This window comes from Natrix helvetica, assembly GCF_964273705.1.
Source record: "Natrix helvetica genome assembly, chromosome: 2".
NCBI classification, from domain to species: Eukaryota; Metazoa; Chordata; class Lepidosauria; order Squamata; family Natricidae; genus Natrix; species Natrix helvetica.
In genome coordinates this window covers 283,442,013-283,462,212 of record NC_138552.1, presented here as the reverse complement: position 1 = coordinate 283,462,212, position 20,200 = coordinate 283,442,013, and the positions used below count along the sequence as shown (strand labels likewise).

General features: G+C 43.0%; 1 protein-coding gene across 2 annotated transcripts in view; it reads right to left on the bottom strand.

Annotated features, from left to right (window-relative positions):
* Positions 1-20,200, bottom strand: part of GALNT17 (polypeptide N-acetylgalactosaminyltransferase 17) — a 392,841-nt gene that overhangs the window by 31,116 nt on the left and 341,525 nt on the right. For both annotated transcript variants that reach the window (XM_081941423.1, XM_081941424.1), the window contains exon 7: positions 5,502-5,687. In XM_081941423.1, coding sequence (XP_081797549.1) covers positions 5,502-5,687 — 186 coding nt within the window. The remainder of the gene's footprint in view (positions 1-5,501; positions 5,688-20,200) is intronic.

Sequence of the window (20,200 nt, the reverse complement as noted above, 5' to 3'; positions counted from 1 at the left end):
CATCCAGCACTCACAGTTTTTACAATCTTAAAAACAAAAGATAAAAGGTAAGCAGAAAAGGAAGGTCTTATTCTATATTGTCAACTATGTGTTCATTCATTTTCCTTTGTCACTTTCTAGAGTATCACCAATTGCTATTTATTTCAAATACTTTTATTTTTGTGATCTGAGCCTTTTCGATATTGCTTCTTCCTCCCTGTCCCCAGAGGAGCCTTCAGCCCCCCCTCCTTCTTATCCTGCACCATGCTGCCCCTCCCACCACCTTCACTATGTTCGTCCTCTAGGAGGAGAGAATTCTTTTTGGTGATGGCTTCCGCCTCCTGCACTGTATTGATTCTAATCCTATTTCCCTCCCAAAAGATCAACATTCCTTCTGGCAATAACCATTTAAACCAGACTCCTTTATTATATAATTTCTTTGATAAGGAGGAATACTTCCTCCTTCTCTCTCTTATCTTTTTTGGAATCTGCTTAAGAATGGTGATTTCTTCATGTTTATATTTCAATGGTCTCTCCCTTTGGGTCCCAAGTACCTCATCCCTTGTGGTCCTCCTGAGAAGTTTAACATGTACTTCCCTTGGAACATTATGACTTCTAGCATATGGGTTATCTTACTTTTTAAATGCTATCTTCACAGATGGAATTTATGCAAGCCTTCTAAAACGAATGGATTAAGTTTTCTTCTTCTATTTTTTCCCTTTTACTATTCTTTGTAACCTATGGACTAAAATTCTCTTTCATTACTGTGGGTGTTCTTCTAACTCATTCAAGAATTGGACTTTTTATTAACTTGAAATACAAAAAAGATACAAAAAGAAACAAAGAAAATTGCAACAATAACACTGCTACTCAGAGGCTGGATGTTTGTGTATTGGAAATGAAACACTCTTACTTTTCTCACTGATTATACTGGCTTGGCACTTCAAGGTCTCACTGCTTGGTTATAGAGAGTGCTAAGAAGAAAAGCATACAGATGTCCCTTTGAAGTATATCTTTAACCAGAGAAAGGTGAAAATAAAACGTTATTTTGAATCTATGCTTAATCTTGTTAAAACCTTCTAAGCTAGAGCAGCAGTGTTTGTTAGCTGGAGATAATGGCACAATTTCAACAGCAGAAAGAAGTTTTAAGTCTGCAAAAGATATTCTGAGAAATACAGAAATTATCAAGCACACATGAGAGGATAGAGAAGAAGTTGGAAGACTTAGTGCACCTAACAGCAAAATATGCTGAAGTTGGAGATGTTTATCAAGTGGAAAAAGTGGTGGTTAAAATCCTAAAAATCGAAGAGGAAAATGAATATAAAGAAATTAAAATTGTTGATATTTATGGTGATTGGTTTGTCTCTGAAAATGGAAAGAGTGGAATACTGAAAGAGGAATTAAATGGAGGGAAAATCTACCCCAGATGGCAAGATACAGAAGAAGAAAAAAACAAAAGAATGTATGGATTTAAAGAGAGAAATTTTATTAGCAATCAAAGATAAGCTGATTAAGGTAACAGAAGAAGGGAATCGAAATTACATGAGAGATTTTATAAGCAAGGAGTTGCTAAGAAGAGTCCATACAAAGTTGATTAAGGAGATGATTAGAGGACTGATACCACAAATGGCAGAAGATATGAGACTGTTTTGCTACTGGAAAGATACAGGTTGATAGATGGAAGAGCATAATTCAAAACTAGTTAAACTTAGTAAACTTTAGTGACAATAGATATAGTTAAATAAATAATTGATAATGATAATAATGTATACAATGTGTAGTGTTATGATAAGTAATAATGGGATATGAATATTGAATGGTACCCATGAAAGGAAGATTAGAAATCCTTTTGGATAATATATAAAGGTTAATAAAAAAGAACTAAGTTAGATACAGTTAAGTCTTGATTATTAGGGGGAAAATGTTATGATACAGGATATAGTTAAATAAAAGAGGGATAATGATAACAACGTATACAGGTACAACATAAGGAAATTGGATGTACATTGTAAACAGTGATTTGGAAAGAAGGATTAGAAAATTTGTTATTAAATATTATGGATGTTTAGCTAGAATAGGGCATAAGGATTCAGTGTTATTAGAGGATTTTAGAAATAGTAAATGAAATGCCAGTATGTGGTTATGTATTAAATCTTGGTATATTTTATGATGAAGGATGTTTAAACATGGAGGTATGATGATGGTAACATGTATAAATATCTGAGTTAAAATTCTTGAGGTAATATGAATTATGTTTGTTGACTGTGGAAGAGATGCACGAAAGCCTTTTTGTAACCAACTGATACACTTTCTACAGTATTTAAAGAAGGATGTGTTATTTTTGTTTTGAAAATAAAAAATAATTTTATTAATTAAAAAAAAGGCAATTGCGAAGCACTTCCACATTGTTTCCAAGAAAATAACACGGACATATCCATGAGATCCTCAGGAGCTGGAATTCAATTTAAGTTTTCCTTACTTACATTGAGGAAAAAGAAAGAAAGAAAATCATAGGGGTATGGATGGGTTTCCTCTTGTAACCAAGCACCACACTTCTATATTTTTTTTTTGCTTTTAGGTTTTATTTCTCAAAATGTTCTTATTGGAATGTGGGTTGAGAAAAACAGCAATTTAAAGCCTGCCTGGGGATCCTGGGGGCATATTTAAAGCAAGACATTTGTAAGAAGCCTTTCAGAGTCTTAACCATTTAAATCCCAAGGGTGTTTTATTCAAAAGGCCACTAGACTTCCTTTGTTTTTCCTTGAAGACGTGTCACTTCTCATCCAAGAGGATTCAGTTTCTGAAGAAGCTTCTTGGATGAGAAGTGAAACTTCTTGAAGGAAAAAAAACAAAGGAAGTCCAGTTGCCTTTGGAAAAAACATCTTTGGGATAACCATGACCTGAATGGCTGAGAATTTCCAGAGACATAACCATTTTAGCATTCTTCAGGTGGGAGGCTGATAGTAAATAATGTCAGCCATCAAAATTCACTGGTATGAAGTAGCTTGGGCTCCAGAATCTATATCAGGGGTGTCAAACTCAAGGCCTGCAGGCAGCATCCAGCCGGTGGGGTACTTTGATCCAGCCCATACGGCTGCCTTGGAAACAGCAAAATAATGGTTTGCGGTGCCTCTGCCAGCAAAAACAGAACTTGGGAGGGATGCACACAGCCATCCCAGGCTCCGTTTTTGGCTGGGACAGCCTCATGCAGCCCTCTTCCAACAAAAATGAAGCTCAGGCAGGCCACGCCCAGCTGCCCTGATCTCCATTTTTGCTGGCAGATGCCTGCAGGAGGCTGTCCCAGCCGAACACAGGGCCCAGAAGCCTATTTTCACTGGCAGAGCATTCAGGCCACCACCCTGATACGAGTGATGTCATGCTGGCCATTCCCACCCTGGCCACACCCACCCCAGCCTCTTGAAGTCAAACACAACCCTGATGCAGCCCTCAATGAAATTGAGTTTTGTACCCCTGATCTATATGAACGATCTATCTATATGAATGGTTACTTACAATAATACAATACAATAGCAGAGTTGGAAGGGACCTTGGAGGTCTTCTAGTCCAACACCCTGCCTAGGCAGGAAACCCTATACCGTTCCAGACAAATGGCTATCCAACATCTTCTTAAAGACTTCCAGTGTTGGGGCATTCACAACTTCTGGAGGCAAGCTGTTCCATTGATTAATTGTTCTAACTGTCAGGAAATTTTTCCTCAGTTCTCAGTTGCTTCTCTCCTTGATTAGTTTCCACCCATTGCTTCTTGTCCTGCCCTCAGGTGCTTTGGAGAATAGTTTGACTCCCTCTTCTTTGTGGCAACCCCTGAGACATTGGAAGTCTGCTATCATGTCTTCCCTAGTCCTTCTTTCTATTAAACTAGACATACCCAGTTCCTGCAACCGTTCTTCATATGTTTTAGTCTCCAGTCCCCTAATCATCTTTGTTGCTCTTCTCTGCACTCTTTCTAGAGTCTCCACTTACGTCCAGTGGGGTCACATTGCTCATCTCTGTCAAAAATGGACCTTTCATTAAGCAATTAAGCAAACTGGCACTCAGGTGGGTTCTGTCAAGTGCAAGAAACCAGGAGCCAGGACTGAGATCAAAAAGTACTGCAAGTTTATTCCATGCCACCTGTACACAAGAATCTGATCTACCAACGTCAAGGCGAATTGGCACCAGATGAGAGTCAATAGACTTCAAGGGGGCAGAACCTAAGTCTCTTATAGGGATGTAGACTCCAAACAGATGATGCATTTGACCCTGCCCTCAGGCTCCCTCTGGTCATCTCCTACAGGTTCTTGTAAAACGTTCATGTGGAAATTATGTACTTCCAAATGAAAAAGCAACATCTGAAATTAAGCCGAGGTCCATTTTCCAGCCCATCCCAGTTCCTAGAATTCGGTCCATATGAAGCCGCTGGCATTGTTATGATCTTATCTGGGAGCTTCCAACGTTACTTTAGCACCATAATAACCACGTTTGGAAACTTCCATCTCTGTACCTCCTCATCTTTTCCTCTTTTCCCTCTCCGTTCAGAATGTAAACAAAGAAGAGAAGAGAAAAAAAATCAGAGTGGCTTCTGGTGCATAAGCGCTAAGAGTTGGGTCGGGGCAAATATTTTTTTCTGACTGGAGCAAAGATCACACGTTCTTCACCCCATTTGACAAGTTGAAAGCAGGCAGATTGGCAACTTGTGATGAAATCACTTGTTCCAGCAATGTCTGAAGAGAAGGTCAAGGTCTCCTCCCTCTCATATAAGGGGGAAAAAGAAGAGCTGGAGCAGGAGTAATTCAAAAGAGGAGGAATTAGATTTCTCTAGCCTCTTTGTATGATAGATCTACCGTGTGGTTTATGTAGTGTGTGTGTTTGTATGAATGGGATGCCAACAGAAGGTTGAAAGATTCTCCACTATAGGCATTAGTCCCTCACAGATTCACATCAAGGACATTAGGAGAAAAGGTAGATGATTGAGACCTAAGTTCCATATTTTACGGAGTATAAGATGGACCTTTTCCCCCCAAAAAAAGGAGGATGAAAATCTGGGTGTGCCTTATACACTGAATACAACATTTTTCCTCCCAAAACCCCACCCCCTTCGCAAAAATTGACATGCAGAGGGTTTGGGAGGCCTGCAAAGTGCTCCTGGGGGCTGGGGAGGGCAAAAACGAGTGAAAAACAGCCCAGTTTTAGCCCGTTTTTGCCTCCCCCCAGCCCCCAGGAGCACTCTACAAGTCTCCCAAAGCATATGCATGCCCCCCTTTTTTGCAAAAAATGGGCCCGTTTTCACAAAAAACGGGCCTTTTTTGCTTGCTTTTGACCCCCCCCCAGCCCCCAGGAGCACTTTGCAGGCCTCTCAAACTTGCTGCGTGCCCCGTTTTTTTACAAAAATATGAGGCGTGTAGAGGGTTTGGGAGTTCTGCAGAGTGCAAAAGCTTTTTTAAAAAATTTACCTCTTCAAAATCTTGGTCTGTCTTATACTCCGGTGCATCTTATAGTCTGAAAAATATTGTATATTGACTTACCTCCAATGGCAGGTTCCATGCAATGTATACATGGGACTTGTAATCATCCATCCAGACCTCGGCCACCCGCAGTGCGTTCCTCTTGGTGTAGAAGCCAATGTTATTGTTGTACGGCTTTTTCTTGCGCTCAATGTGGGCCACTCGAGAGCAAGGGAGGACCTCCATGCTGCCACCACACAGCCATACCTGGGAAGATTGCAACAAGGGAGAAAAGACAACAACAGAAAGTCAGTAGCTGGAAACAACCCATCTTCACACACATCCTAATCTCCGTCACTATCTTCCAAAGTGCTACCTTTCAGATCCATTTTATTTCCCTAGGACAGGGTGTCAAACTCAAGACCGACAGGCTGGATCCGGCCTATGGGGTGCTTATATCTGGCCCGCGGTGCTGCCCTGGAAACAGCAAAGGACCAGCCTGCAGTGAAAATGGAGGTTGGGAGGGCCGCGTGCAGCCCCCGTGGGCCCCGTTTTCACTGGCAGAGGGCTACAGAAGGCCATTTAAATAATTATAGCTAAATGAGAATAATGGTACATTGATGGCAAAATACATAAAGATTTTCAATTTAAAATGTAAATTAAAAATATGAAGGATGTATAGTAACGCACAAAATTTATTTGTAACCAATCGACATGCTTTCTACAAGATGTAATGAAGAATGTTTTTGGTGTGTTTTTGTTTAATTAAAACAATAAAAAAATTCCCCCCCCAAAAAGAAGGCCTCACAGCCAAAAACAGAGATGGGAGGGGGCCACACATGGTCCCCCCCGACCTCCATTTTTGCTGGTAGAGGGCTGCAGAAGGCCATTGCAGCCGGTCATGCCCCCCGCCCCCCGAGGTCAAATACAAACTCTGATGCAACCCTCAGTGAAATTGAGTTTGACACCCCTGCCCTAGGACAGGGTCAGCAACCCATGGCTCTGGAGCCGCATGTGGGTCTTTCATCCCTCTGCGGCGGCTCCCTGTCGCCGGTCAGCTCCACAATTGATAGGGCTTTCGGTTAGGACAGGTAGAGGAAAAAGGATGCTGCGCTAGGAGGAGACTCTATGCTGGGGGAACTGGATTTCCGGTGGGCTCCAGAATTGAATAGGGAACTTCCACCTTTGTGGATCTTTGAGTGTTTAAGGTTGCCAACCGGTGCCCTAGGACATCTGGAAGATTTGCATTACTCGGTGTAAACGAGGTGTATTGGTTTATTTTCCCCAATAATTTTATTAAGGACTATATGGAACAAGTAAAACCAATGCAACAATGTAGTAGAGATATGCAGCACATTAAAATTATTTAAAAATTTAAAAAGTGCAGAAGGGGAAAAAAACATCAAATATGTTAAGACATTGGACTAGAAACCAGAAGGCAGAGGAACGGGGTGCCAAAAGGTAGTGTATTGTCTCCAACATTGTATAAAATCTATAAGAATGGTCAACATTCTTATAGAATGTTGTATCCCCAACAATACACATCTATTCATCTGCAACACAGCAGTGGCTGCACCAGGATCAGCTTTTGATGAGATAGCTGGGAAACTCTGGTAGCACTTGAGGAATTAGGATGACATTGTACTAGTGATGGGTTTCTAATTTTTTTAGAACCTCTTCTGTTGGTGTGGCCTGCTTTGTGGGAGTGGCTTGCCGGCCCTGTGACCGGGTAGGAATGGCTTGCTGGCCATGTGACTGGGTGGGAGTGGCTTGGCAGCCATGTGACTGAGTGGGAGTGGCTTGGCAGTCATGTGACTGGGTGAGCATGGCCAACTTGTAAAATGTGAAACTCACTTAACAATACTCTTGCTTAGCAACCAAAATGTTGGCTCAGGAACTCTGGCATTTGAAGCATGCAAGTCTTAAAGCTGTCAAGTTACAAGACCCTTGCACCCCTAACCCTTTAGAAAAAAACCGCAGGGGTGTTCAAACTTGACAGCTTTAAGACTTGTGGACTTCAACTCCCAGAATTCCTCCTCCAGTCATGTTGGCTCAGGAACTCTGGCATTGAAGTGTGCAAGTCTTAAAGCTGTCAAGTTACAAGACCCTTGCACCCCTAACCTTTAGAAAAAAACCCAGGGGTGTTCAAACTTGACAGCTTTAAGACATGTGGACTTCAACTCCCAGAATTCCTCATCTCGCTCTTCATCTTGATGATGTGCAGATGGGCGGGGGGGGGGAGGGAGCTGGAACCGGTTCTAAACGGCACGGTAGATTTGTGGAACCTCTTCTATAGAAGAGGTTAGAACTGGCAGGAACCCACCCCTGCATTATACTATCAACCACTTGAAGCCCAACCCAAAGAAGTTTCAAGTGTGTGCTTTCCACCTTCAAAATTGAGATTCAAGGGAAGAGTTGGATGTTATGTGGCAAGGAGACCAACTACAGCACTGTTGAATACCAAACTATCATGGTGTAACACTGGATGGGATGCTCTCTATTAAACAGCATTGCCTCAACACCAAGTCTAAAGTCAGCGTGAGAAACAATATCACCAGGAAAATGATCAGCTATACATTGGGAGCTCAGCCATCCATGTTGCACACATCAGTTTTGGTCCTAAGTGTCTCGGTAGAAGAGCATGCTGTTGGTCTGCAAATAATAATTCTCTAGAGCCGTGATGTCGAAGCCATGGCATGCGTGCCATAGATGTCATTCAGTGGCCTCTCTGTGGGCATGCCAGCCATCATCCCAGCCCAACTTCACCATGCATGTGGGAGCACCTCCCACTAGCCAACTGGTCTTTGGGTCTCTATCACGCAAGCGCAGGGGGCAGGGCACATGTGGGAGATGCGTGCACAGGGAGTACCCGCGTTGCATTTTGGGGGTTTGCACACATGCCCTCCCTGTTTTGGGCCTGGAAAGCCTCCTGCATCAACCCGGAAGCCAAAACTGGGCATGGGGGGGGCGGTGCTTCCTGCGCAGGAGGGTTGCTCACATTGCATTTTGGGGTTTTGGGTGCACGCTTTGGGCACTTGGCACCAATAAGGTTAACTATCACTGCTCTAAAGAGATTACAATTTTAGGGAGGGGGTCTTTTGGCTTTTCCTTCAATGCTGCTCCAGAGTGGGAGGCATCTGCAAATGCAAAACAAGTTGACGTTGCCATCAATGAAGCAGAACATTTAGTGAAAGGCTGCCTCTAACGCAGGGGTTCGCAACCTGTTGGCCATGGTCTACTACCAAGCCACGGCCAGTTGGTAACTGGGATGGGTGAGTGGCTGGCCAGCGCACACATGTGCAGGCACACTGGACCTGTGCCGTGTGGGCGCTAGTGTCACCATAAGCATTGCACGGGTGCAAGCATCTCGTGGGTGCTAGCATCACCACATGCATTTCACAGGTATGCATGGCCTTGTTTGCATCACTAGCACACTCAGGGCCCCATTTGCGCAGGCGCACACAAAGGTGCCTACCCCTCGCCTCCTTCCAAGTCACCAACCCAGAAAGATTGGGGAACTCTGCTCTAACCTACACCAACTGAGAACTTATAGTCTCTCGTGGGAATTGCCCCAACCTAAAATCAAGAAAGAAGTAATAGCAGACACCTAGAGAACTAAGCAAGAAAATGATGAAGTTGTACTTTATGGCAAGATTGCTGAGGGTAGGTAAGAGCAAAACAGAATTGAAAGATGGAGGAAGGAGACCATTCTCCAAGGAGCAAGGAGGAGACAACGGAAGAATCTGAGCTCAGTTATATACTCCCTGAATGGGGTGAGGGTTGGAGAGCCTAAATGTAAGACTAATATGCTCAATTGGAGGCTGTCGGCAGATAACAATATGCTGTGTGAATGTGGAGAGACTTACAGCCCAGCTGCTATGTCAGTTACTGTCAAAAGCATGTCCTGACAATGATGTATTTTTGGCCAACGACAAAGGCAAGAAGGTGGCTTCATTTTGGCAATCTAAAGTTTGATCTGGATATGGAGATGGAGGAGGAGGAGAAGGAGGAGGAGGAGGAGGAGGAGGAGGAGGAGGAGGAGGAGGAGGAGGAGGAGGAGGAGGAGGGGAAGGAGAAGGAGAAGGAGAAGAAGGAGAAATAAGGAGACTGTGAATTCTAGTCTTTATTGGCTATGAAAACCTGCTGGGTGACTTTGAACCAATCATGTTCTCTCTCTCAGCCCAGTTCACTTCACAGGGTTGGCATTGTGGAAGAAATAGGAGGAGGAAGGAGTATTAGGTATGTTTGTCAGTTTGAGTTATTTATAAAAATAATAGGAGTGACATTAAAAAAAATCGAAGAAAAAGAAAAAAAATAGAAATTTTCCTTTCATCCCCGGCAAGTATTTATATACATCACAAATCATTACGTCTTTTAAAATACAATCAAACATTTCTGCATTCCATGGCTCAGCCAATTTTTTATAAGCCCATCTCTAAATCTTCATGTTTTCTTATTTATCAGTGAAAGCCCAGTAAAGGTTATCAAAAAAACAATACCTTAAGTATTTATGATATATAAATACTTCTATTTAAATAAATTCCCCCTAACCCCTCTCTTTAAATAATCAAAGCCCAATTCATCATCCAATCCCAATCAAAAGAAACCATTAAATATCAGCAGAAATAGCAACCCATTATTTATCTGAAAAAAGAACATACGTATTACAAATTATATCCAATACCCCCAAGTAAACATTACCATAAATAACAATCATCATCCAATCTATAAAAAAAGAGAGATCACCAGAAATAGACCATTATTTTAACCATGATCAAATAAATCAGTGTTGTATTTTCCTTCTTTTTCCCACAAAAGAAGTTCTAACATGTTTTCCTAGTTTCGTTATCTTTTCTTTCAAAATTCTTATCAACTTTCTGTAGTTCCAATATATTAACTCCAGCAAATCCCTTCTGTGCTTTTAAATCATCAGCGAATTACATTTGTAGATCCATTATTCCCACCTCTTTTTTATGGATTATAATTCTCAAATCCTTAAAATCACTTCAGTTTTATTCAATGGAGCTTCTTCCTTTTCAGTAGCACATTTTAGTTCTATTATAGAGTTAAATAACTTGAAAACCTCTTATACCCAAATATCAAGCAATTCTTTTAGGGATGCCATCTGGTCCCCTTGAGTATTGAGCCTTCAAAGTCATCTTTTCTGCTTAAATATGTACAAAACAATTTTTCCCACAAGAAAGCATCCTTTTAATTAACATCAAAGTTCTTCTTCAATTCAAATCCAACTAACCTTTAATCTGTTTAAAACTTTCCAAAATCAATACTATTGTCACCTTCTCGCTGAACATCTTTGAAAAAATCCCTATTAGCACATTTAGTTACTTTATTTCTAAATGGATTGAAGAACTCAACCAGCTAATGACAAACTTATGATTATGAATGTTTCTCAATATTTAACATACAAAAAGTATTATAAAATTATCAAAGAGAAAGAAGAGACACTTCCCTGCCAACAAAACTGCATATAGTCAGAGCTATGGTTTTCCCAGTTGCAATGGATGGCTGTGAAAGTTGGACCATAAGAAAGGCTGAGCACCAAACAACTGAGGCCTTTGAACTCTGGTGCTGGAGAAGACTCCTGCGAGTCCCTTGGACTGCAAGGTGATCAAACCGGTCAGTCCTAGAGGAGGTCAACCCTGACAGCTCCTTAGAAGGCCAGATCCTGAAGATGAAACTCAAATACTTTGGCCACCTAATGAGAAGGAAGGACTCACTGGAGAAGAGCCTCATGCTGGGAAAGATTGAGGGGAAAAGAAGAAGGAGACGACAGAGAATGAGGTGGCTGGATGGAGTCACTGAAGCAGTAGGCATAAGGTTAAATGGACTCCAGTGGATGTTGAGGACAGGAAGGTCTGGAGTAATGTTGTCCATGGGGTTGCAATGGGTTGGACACGACTTTGCAACTAACAACGACAACAAAGTATTATAAATAAAACACAAAGGGATTGAAAAGATGAGATATGGTCGAATATCGAGTCCCCAAAAGGGCTATGTTAACAGCTCTGAGCATGAAGAAATCTGACAGCTCCTGGCTGATTACAAGTTAGCTCAAAAACATGCTGTCTGCTCACCCAAAAAAACAACTGTTTTATGTACATTTGGTCCAGAGAGAATTTTGGGCAGCATCCAGGTTCCTTTTGGCCGTAATGTCTCCTATGATCCACAACAGATCAATTTCCCATTCATCACCAAAAGTGATTCCCTTTTCTACTTGGACTGAGACCTCCTATGCAAGTATGTAAAGTGCCACGTTTTCATTGCAACACCAAATACCTAGTTTAAGTGACTTACACAGAGGGGATGAAAAAAGAGAAGAAATCATTCTCAGAAGTACATGGTCAGAATGCATAAAAGCTAATATGGCATTCCCAAGACCCTGTCAGACCTCCTGTTCAATGAGGGACCTACAAAGTGAGATGTACCCCCACTTAAATACTAGGGCTGTACAACAATTCAAACTCATGATCAGATAGAAAAGGGCATGACAGATTTAAGGTGTTGCCAACAGGTGTGCCAAACCCAAGGCCCCAGTGAAATTCAATTGAGTCCAATATCTATGGAGATTCTCAGGCATCCAGATCATGGTTGTTCCAAAGATGCTTTTTCAAGAGGCAATTGGACTTTCCGGTATTTCTTCGAAGACATTTCGCTTCTCATCCAAGAAGCTTTTTCAGCTCTGAAGAAGCTTCTTGAATGAGAAGCAAAACATCTTCAAAGAAAAACCAGAAAGTTTTGTTGCCCCTTGAGAAAGCACCTTTGGGACAACCAATTGAGTCAAGTTACAAAGAATTTGCTTATACCTAGTAGACAAAATCTTACCAGATTACAGGTATAACCTTCTCACTCTAGGAGATGGCCAGGTGAGCCTCGGGGAGGGGTCAAATGCATCATCAGTCACAAGTCTCTTTGTGCCCACAAGAGATCTAAGTCCAGGCATCTTGAATTCCTCTGATTCTTATCTCCCGCTCATTTCCCTTGACTGTTAGTAGTTCAGATTCTTGTAAAGAGCATAAGCTTGCAATAAACCTTTATATTCATTTGAACTTCCTGGACTTCTGATGTTCCCATGCTTGATAGTCACCTAATAGATATATCTTGGGAGATTCAGGCTACCCTGAACTTTTCCCTCCCTTCTCCCCTCTCCTGCATAGTTCAGGACTACGCAGTCTCTTGTATGGGGCCCCTCTCTGGGAATGTGCGGTGCCATTGCTGACAACCTCTGAGCTGTGACTCAGTGCCATGCCGTGGCCTATTCAGAACTGGGTCATGCTGGGCCATGCTGGGCTGGCATGCACAGGTGTGTAAAGCTCAACTTGTGTGCACATGCACAGCTCAACTTGCACAAGTGGCAGGTTGGTGTGCATATGCGTGCTGAGTGTGACTTGCAGTCCAGCTTCATGTGCATACACATGCATGCCAGCCCACCGCTCACCCAGGTTGAGCTGCTTGCATGTGCATGTTGTGCCTCCCACTTGTATGGCCTGGTTCTTCTCTCTCCCCTAGCCAAGCCACCAAGCCACAAAGGTTGGGGACCACTGCCCTATCTCCTTCTCCAACCACACATTCCATTGCAGGGTTTATGTTCCAAAGGACCCTTTTGGAAATCAAATCAGGAACTTTGTGGCTCTATTAGCTCTCCTCCAAAAGAGAATGCATTGTCTTTAGACAGCATCTGCCCCACTATTGAACAGATGTGATCATTAAAGACCATTGCTTGATGTTAACCCAAATCTGTCCCCCTGTGGTGTCCATCCTTTAATGGATCCTGAACAAATGAACAATGGAAAATAAATCTGCCCTTTCTCCCAGCTGACAGCTCTTCAGATGTTTTAAGACAGCTCTCATAGCATCTCTTAATCTTGTCTTCTCAAGCGTAGTACATAGCCAGCTCTTTCCACCATTCTTCCTTTGATTGATTTTAAACACTTTAGCATCCTGGATACTTATCTCCGGACCTTCAGAAATAATCACTGAATGTCACACCTTCAAGTAACTTTGATCCCTTAGCTAGTGATTAGCCCAGTTGAGGTAACAAACTACACCACTATAGCTGGGCCAATATTCATTTCAGAACTTCTGTTAGAAAGTGATTCCGTCAATGTAATAATCTGGTCCAAAGCTAAGTTCTGAACGGAGTTGAAAAATAAAATTGAATCAGACGACTCCAGATTGAATTGAAATCCTACATATCTTTGCTATAGTGGCAAATATCTGTAGCTCAGGTATAGGATGAGGGAAAAGATTCATTCTCTGAGCTTGTGGATTGGTTTCTGAATGTTTCTTTACCAGGGGAAGTCAGTGTCAGTGCTTTGTTTATAGGGGCTTAGGTGTGGGTGTATCAAGTCCGTCCTGCACCTAAGCCCTTATAAACAGAGCATTGACACTCACATCCCCTAAACTCTACTGAAGACGTTACTTAGCCTGGTAATGAAACGTTTGCAAACCAACCCACAAACTCGGAGAACAAACCTTTATCCAGGGGTGGACTTCAAAATTTTCACCAACAGGTCCTCTGCCCGGTTGCTGAGTGGGCGTGGCCATGGTGGGCGTGGCCTAGTCAGGCTCCTACACCATGGCAGGAGGGTTTCTCTTCCCCGGGCTCCAGATGTTTTTTTTAGCCTCTGGGAGGGCAAAAACTGCCTCTCCTGGGCTCCGGATGCCCTCTGGAGGCCAGAAACGGGGCCATTTCCAGCCTTCCAGAACTTCTGGGAGGCCTGCTTTTATTTGTTTGTTTGTTTGTCCACAAGTACAAGGAAACAAGTATCAGTATAGACATAGAGAAGGACACATGAAAAATGGCACAAATAAATGAATATTTATTTGAGTACACATAAAGGGGGACAATAGGACAGAGACGGTAGGCACGCTGGGGCACTTATGCACACCCCTGTAGGGACCTCTTAAGAAACGTGTAAGGTCCATGGTAGACAGTTTAAGTTAAAAGATATGGGGGGGGGTTTCCCTCTCCCCGAGCCTCTATGCATGCCCTGCACTTACCTTGCATCCCAAAACGGATTACATGGAGATTCCTGGGAGGGGAGGGGAGGGTTGGGCAGGGATAGCCAGGGATGGGATTTGCAGGTTCTCCGAACTGGCCATAATGTTAGCTATGGGTTCTCCTGAATCCGGGCGAACCTGTAGCAGCCCACCCTTGCCTTTATCCTCATACTACATACTTCTGTCAGCATTTTGATGGACTCTTGTGTACACGCAAAATCATTTTTCTGAACAGAATTCTTGGAACTGACTTGCAAATCTGAACTGGATTGTCTGAATCAACAGGGAAATTTCCATTGGACCGATGTGCTTTTTCAAATTGAGTCACCAACACAATTGTGGATGATTCACACCTCCCCAACCTCCACCAGACATAATGGGAAGATGATCTTTTTCCTCACTGAGAATACCCCGAGACACAACAGCACTATTATTTTCGTCCGTGTAAGTGTGATTTGCAACATGTATTATGAAAGGTTTGCTTGTCACGAAGTGGAACTAAACTGGGTTCTGTGATGCGGTCAGGAAGGAGGGGGCTTTGAGCAAAATATTCTGGAGAGGATCCATGCACACATAGGTGGTCCTCAACTCACAACATTTCATTTAGTGAACATTCAAAGTTGCAACGGCACAGAAAAACGGTCACACTTACGACCATTGCAGCGTTTCCATGGTCACACGATCAAAATTCAGATGCTTGACAATTGGTTCATATTTATGACGGTTGCAATGTCCCGGTGTCACTTCATCATCTTTTGTGACCTTCTGACAAACAGTCAAAGGGGAAGCCAGATTCCTAACTTACTAACTTAACACCTGCAGTGCAGAGATGGGTTCCTACCGGTTCGGACTGGTTCAGCAAAGTAGGTAGTAACTCGGCCTGCTGTGCCCCCGAACTGTTTCTTTTGGTGGTGCCGTAAGCACTGCCATCTTGTGTTTTGCTTCTGCCCATGAGCTGAAGCAATTTTTTAGTGCTGCACATGCACGCATCAAGTGCGCCCACGTGCGCAAAATGTGTCCCTGAGCGAACCAGCAGTAGCAGCAGCCGGAACACACCACTGCTGCAGTGATTAACTTAACAACGGTGGCAAGAAAAGTCATAAAATGGGGCAAAACTCACTTAACAAAGAACTCACTTAGCAACAGAAGTTTTGGGCTCAATTGTGGTTATAAGTCGAGGTCTAAGTGTATATGGTTGTGGAATATAATAAGGAGGTGGATTCCCGGGAAGAAGGGGCTGCATTCCAGAGGAGTAAGCGGCAATTCAGCTCAGACATTAAGTGTGGGAGAAAGGTGTAAAGACAGCTCCTCCCTAATAGTTCTCCCTAGTGGTGGAGGCAGCATCCAGACTGGGTTAACCTTCATCCAATCATATTGAATGAAGGTTAACCCAGTCTGGATGCTGCCTCCACCCTAGGAGAAGAGGCGTCTCAGGTAAGTACCAACGCCCTTTCCCAGTGTATATTGTAGATGCAGATTACTATCTGTAATCTGTCTTTGGTCTCTGTGAAATTTTTGTCTATAGGTGTGAAACAATGAAGAACCTAGCTTGGAAGAATCAAACATCAGTACACTTCAACATCTTCATCAATGATTTGGATGAGGGAATAAATGGGGAACTCATCAAATTTGCAGATGACACCAAGCTGGCAGGAATAGCCAACACTCCAGAAGACAGGTTTAAGATACAGAAGGATCTTGACAAACTTGAACATTGGGCACTATCTAATAAAATGAAATTTAATGGTGAAAAGAGTAAGGTTCTACATTTAGGCAACAAAAACGGAATGCACAGGTACAGAATAGGTGGTACCTTCCTCAATAGTAGTTACTGTGAAAGGGATCTTGGAGTCCTAGTGGACAACCATTTAAATATGAGCCAGCAGTGTGCAGCAGCTGCCAAAAAAGCCAACGCAGTCCTAGGCTGCATCAACAGAGGGATAGAATCAAGATCACGTGAAGTGTTAATACCACTTTATAATGCCTTGGTAAGGCCATACTTGGAATACTGCATTCAGTTTTGGTCGCCACGATGTAGAAAAGATGTGGAGACTCTAGAAAGAGTGCAGAGAAGAGCAACAAAGATGATTAGGGAACTGGAGACTAAAACATATGAAGAAAGGTTGCAGGAACTGGGTATGTTTAGCTTAAGAGAAAGAAGGACTAGGGGAGACATGATAGCAGTGTTCCAATATCTCAGGGGTTGTCACAAAGAAGAGGGAGTCAAACTATTCTCCAAGGCACCTGAGGGTAGAACAAGAAGCAATGGGTGGAAACTAATCAAGGAGAGAACCAACTTAGAACTGAGAAGAAACTTCCTGACAGTGAGAACAATTAACCAGTGGAACAAATTGCCTCCATAAGTTGTGAATGCCCCAACAATGGAAGTCTTTAAGAAGATGTTGGATAGCCACCTGTCTGAAATAGTATAGGGTTTCCTGCTAGGCAGGGGGTTGGACTAGAAGACCTCCAAGGTCCCTTCCAACTCTGCTATTGTATTTGTATTGTATAATTAATTTGGAGCCCGATCCATACACAAAAACACAGACTGGCCATTTTACCCCTCCATTTTATCTCCCCTGCCCATTTTCTCTTGCTAATGTTTATTTCTCTCTACACACAGGCATAGACACAGGTCTCTTATAGTGCTGTCTCTCCTCTTTAACTTTTTAAAAGGAATCGAACTCCAATAAAGAGCAAAGCTGTACGTGCGCCTTGCAACTTCCTGTCATAGAAGAGGCTCCAGGAGAAGGTAGATGGGGCTGACAGGAAACCTTCTGAGCTTAATTTTGTTACAGAAGTGTGGTACCGAAGATGTGTGGTCTTGAATTTGGAAATCCTGTGTCTTGAGGTGGGTGTTATAACCAGTGGTGGGTTTCAAAACTTTTTAGAACCTCTTTTGTAGGTGTGGCCTGCTTTGTGGGAGTGGCTTGCCGGCCATGTGACCGGGTGGGCATGGCCAACTTGTAAAGTGTGATGAAATTCACTTAACAAAGCTCTTGCTTAGCAACCAAAATGTTGGCTCAGAAACTCTGGCATTTGAAGCATGCAAGTCTTAAAGCTGTCAAGTTACAAGACCCTTGCACCCCTAACCCTTTAGAAAAAAAAACTCCAGGAGTGTTCAAACTTGACAGCTTTAAGACTTGTGGACTTCAACTCCCAGAATTCCTCCTCCAGTCATGTTGGCTCAGAAACTCTGGCATTTTAAGCACACAAGTCTTAAAGCTATCACGTTACAAGACCCTTGCAGCCCTAACCCTTTAGAAAAAAACCGCCAGGGGTGTTCAAACTTGACAGCTTTAAGACCTGTGGACTTCAACTCCCAGAATTCCTCCTCTCGCTCTTCATCTTGATGATGTGCGGATAGGTGGGGGGAGGGAGCTGGAACCGGTTCTAAACGGCACTGTAGATTTGTGGAACCTCTTCTATAGAAGAGCTTAGAACTGGCAGGAACCCACCCCTGGTTCTGACCCAGGCTTCCTTAGAAAGCAAGAAGGAAAGTCTTGGTCCCTGCAAAACCTCTTTTATTTACACGACTGTGAATTCCTTTCATTCACAGTCAGCAAGGCTTAGTAAACAGTCTTTCAGAGGAATGTTTATCAACATGCACCTTATCTCATTTGGAGAGCTTCCAGATAACTAGTTTCCAAGCACAGGAAAAGACAAACTTGGCACAGAGTCTCTTAAAGTCACACACAGAACTTTCCACTCTTGAACTGACTGAATGAACAAATTGTTTCTTGCAAAAGCCCACTGCCCATTCATTCCTCTTTTGTTTCCTCTGGGAGGGGCCAATCACCTGCAAGGTGTGGCTTTATTCTTACGTCGACCCTGCTTTCTTAGGTGTTCCTGTTTTCTGGCAGTTCTGCACATGGGCACACTGGGAACTGGCTCCAACTGTTCCTCTGCCTCACTGCCGTCTCACTCCCTCTCTGCCTCTGATGCAGAACTCTTGTCTGAGCTCTCCTCAACCCTCAGGACTGGCCCATGTTCCTCCCCAACCGTCTCACTCTCCGACTCTGCTGCTAGCTTCTCTGGCTGCCAGAGGGCCGTAACAGTGGGGGAAAGAGTTGCAGGATTGCACACTTCATCCAAGCCCGTGTTTGATTCCACTCCTTCCCAAGAAATAAATTGCTGTCATTCCTTTAACTACAAAGCAGGAACAAAGAGCTCACCTTTTGGATCCTGAAGGACTCAGCCTCAAGGTGTGTTGGTGGAAGATAAGACCAAGCAGGAACAAATGCAGCCAAGCTAAATCTGACAATTACACGGCCTCAAATATGTATGAAATCAAATGCAGAAGTGACTGGGCAGATAACACGAATGCTATAAAAAGGGGAGGAGGAGGAGGAGGAGGAGGAGGAGGAGGAGGAGGAGGAGGAGGAGGAGGAGGAGGAGGAGGAGGAGGAGGAGGAGGAGTAGTTATCTGCCCAGTCACTTCTGCATTTGATTTCATACATATTTGAGGAGGAGGAGGAGGAGGAGGAGGAGGAGGAAGAGGAGGAGGAGGAGGAGGAGGAGGAGGAGGAGGAGGAGGAGGAGGAGGAGGAGGAGGAGGAGGAGGAGGAAGAACAGAATGTCCAATAAAGTTGACTTGTTCACATCAGGCCTATACAAGTGATGATGTACAGGTATTCATTGACTTAGGACCTTAATGGAACCTGTCCATTTTGGTCGTAAATTGTGAGAGTTGTGAAACAGTTGGTCATAAAATGAACCGGATTTTATTATTGCTATTTTTTGCAGCAGATGTTAAGTGATTCACCATGGGCGTTAAAAGAATTTGCAGTTATTAAGCAAACCCATTGTTTTCCATGGAGTAATTTTGCTGAAAACCAGAAATAAAGGCCAGTTTTGGGTTTTTTTAAAAATGAAAATAGTCAAGAATAAAAATTTGAGATTCTCTACCCCAATCCAGCTACATGAACATAGTAATGGTTCCAAGAAAGTAAGATTTTAAGAAAGAAGATATTGAATATGTATCTTCCAATATAAGGCTCAGTGGCTAAGACACTGAGCTTGTCAAGCAGAAAGATCAGCCGTTCGAATCCCTAGTGCCATGTAATGGAGTGAGCTCCTTTTACTTGTCCCAGCTTCTGCCAACCTAGCAGTTCGAAAGCACATTAAAAATGCAAGTAGAAAAACAGGGACCATCTTTGGTGGGAAGGTAACAGCATTCCATGTGCCTTCGGAGTTTAGTCATGCCGGCCACATGACCATGGAGACGTCTTCGGACAGCGCTGGCTCTTCGGCTTTGAAACGCAGATGAGCACCACCCCCTAGAGTTGGGAATGACTAGCACATATGTGCGAGGGGAACCTTTACCTTTATCTTCCAATATTAAAAATTCTACCCTGTCTACAATAACAATGAATTGTAGCTCTCATCTTTCTAGCCTATGGCCATTTACCTAGTGGCTAATGTACTCTGGATAAATCTGGATATAGATTTAATTCATTAAGACAGGTTACTCTACCCACAACATTCAAGGCTGCCATCTCCATTCTACTCTCCATTTTATCACTAAGAATATTACAAAACGGTCTGTCCTTGGAAAAAAAAAACCCAAGAGATCTATTTCCTACCCACCACCCTTCTGCATAATCACATTTCCTCCCCCTAGGAAATCCTAAGAATAGGAACTAAGACCATGGGGGGGGGGGGGGCTTTTGTTATTGTTGTTAATTAGTTAGTTAATTAATTTTATAGCACCCTAAATTGAAGAAATATGTAAAGCTAGGGTAGGAATAAGCATAGGA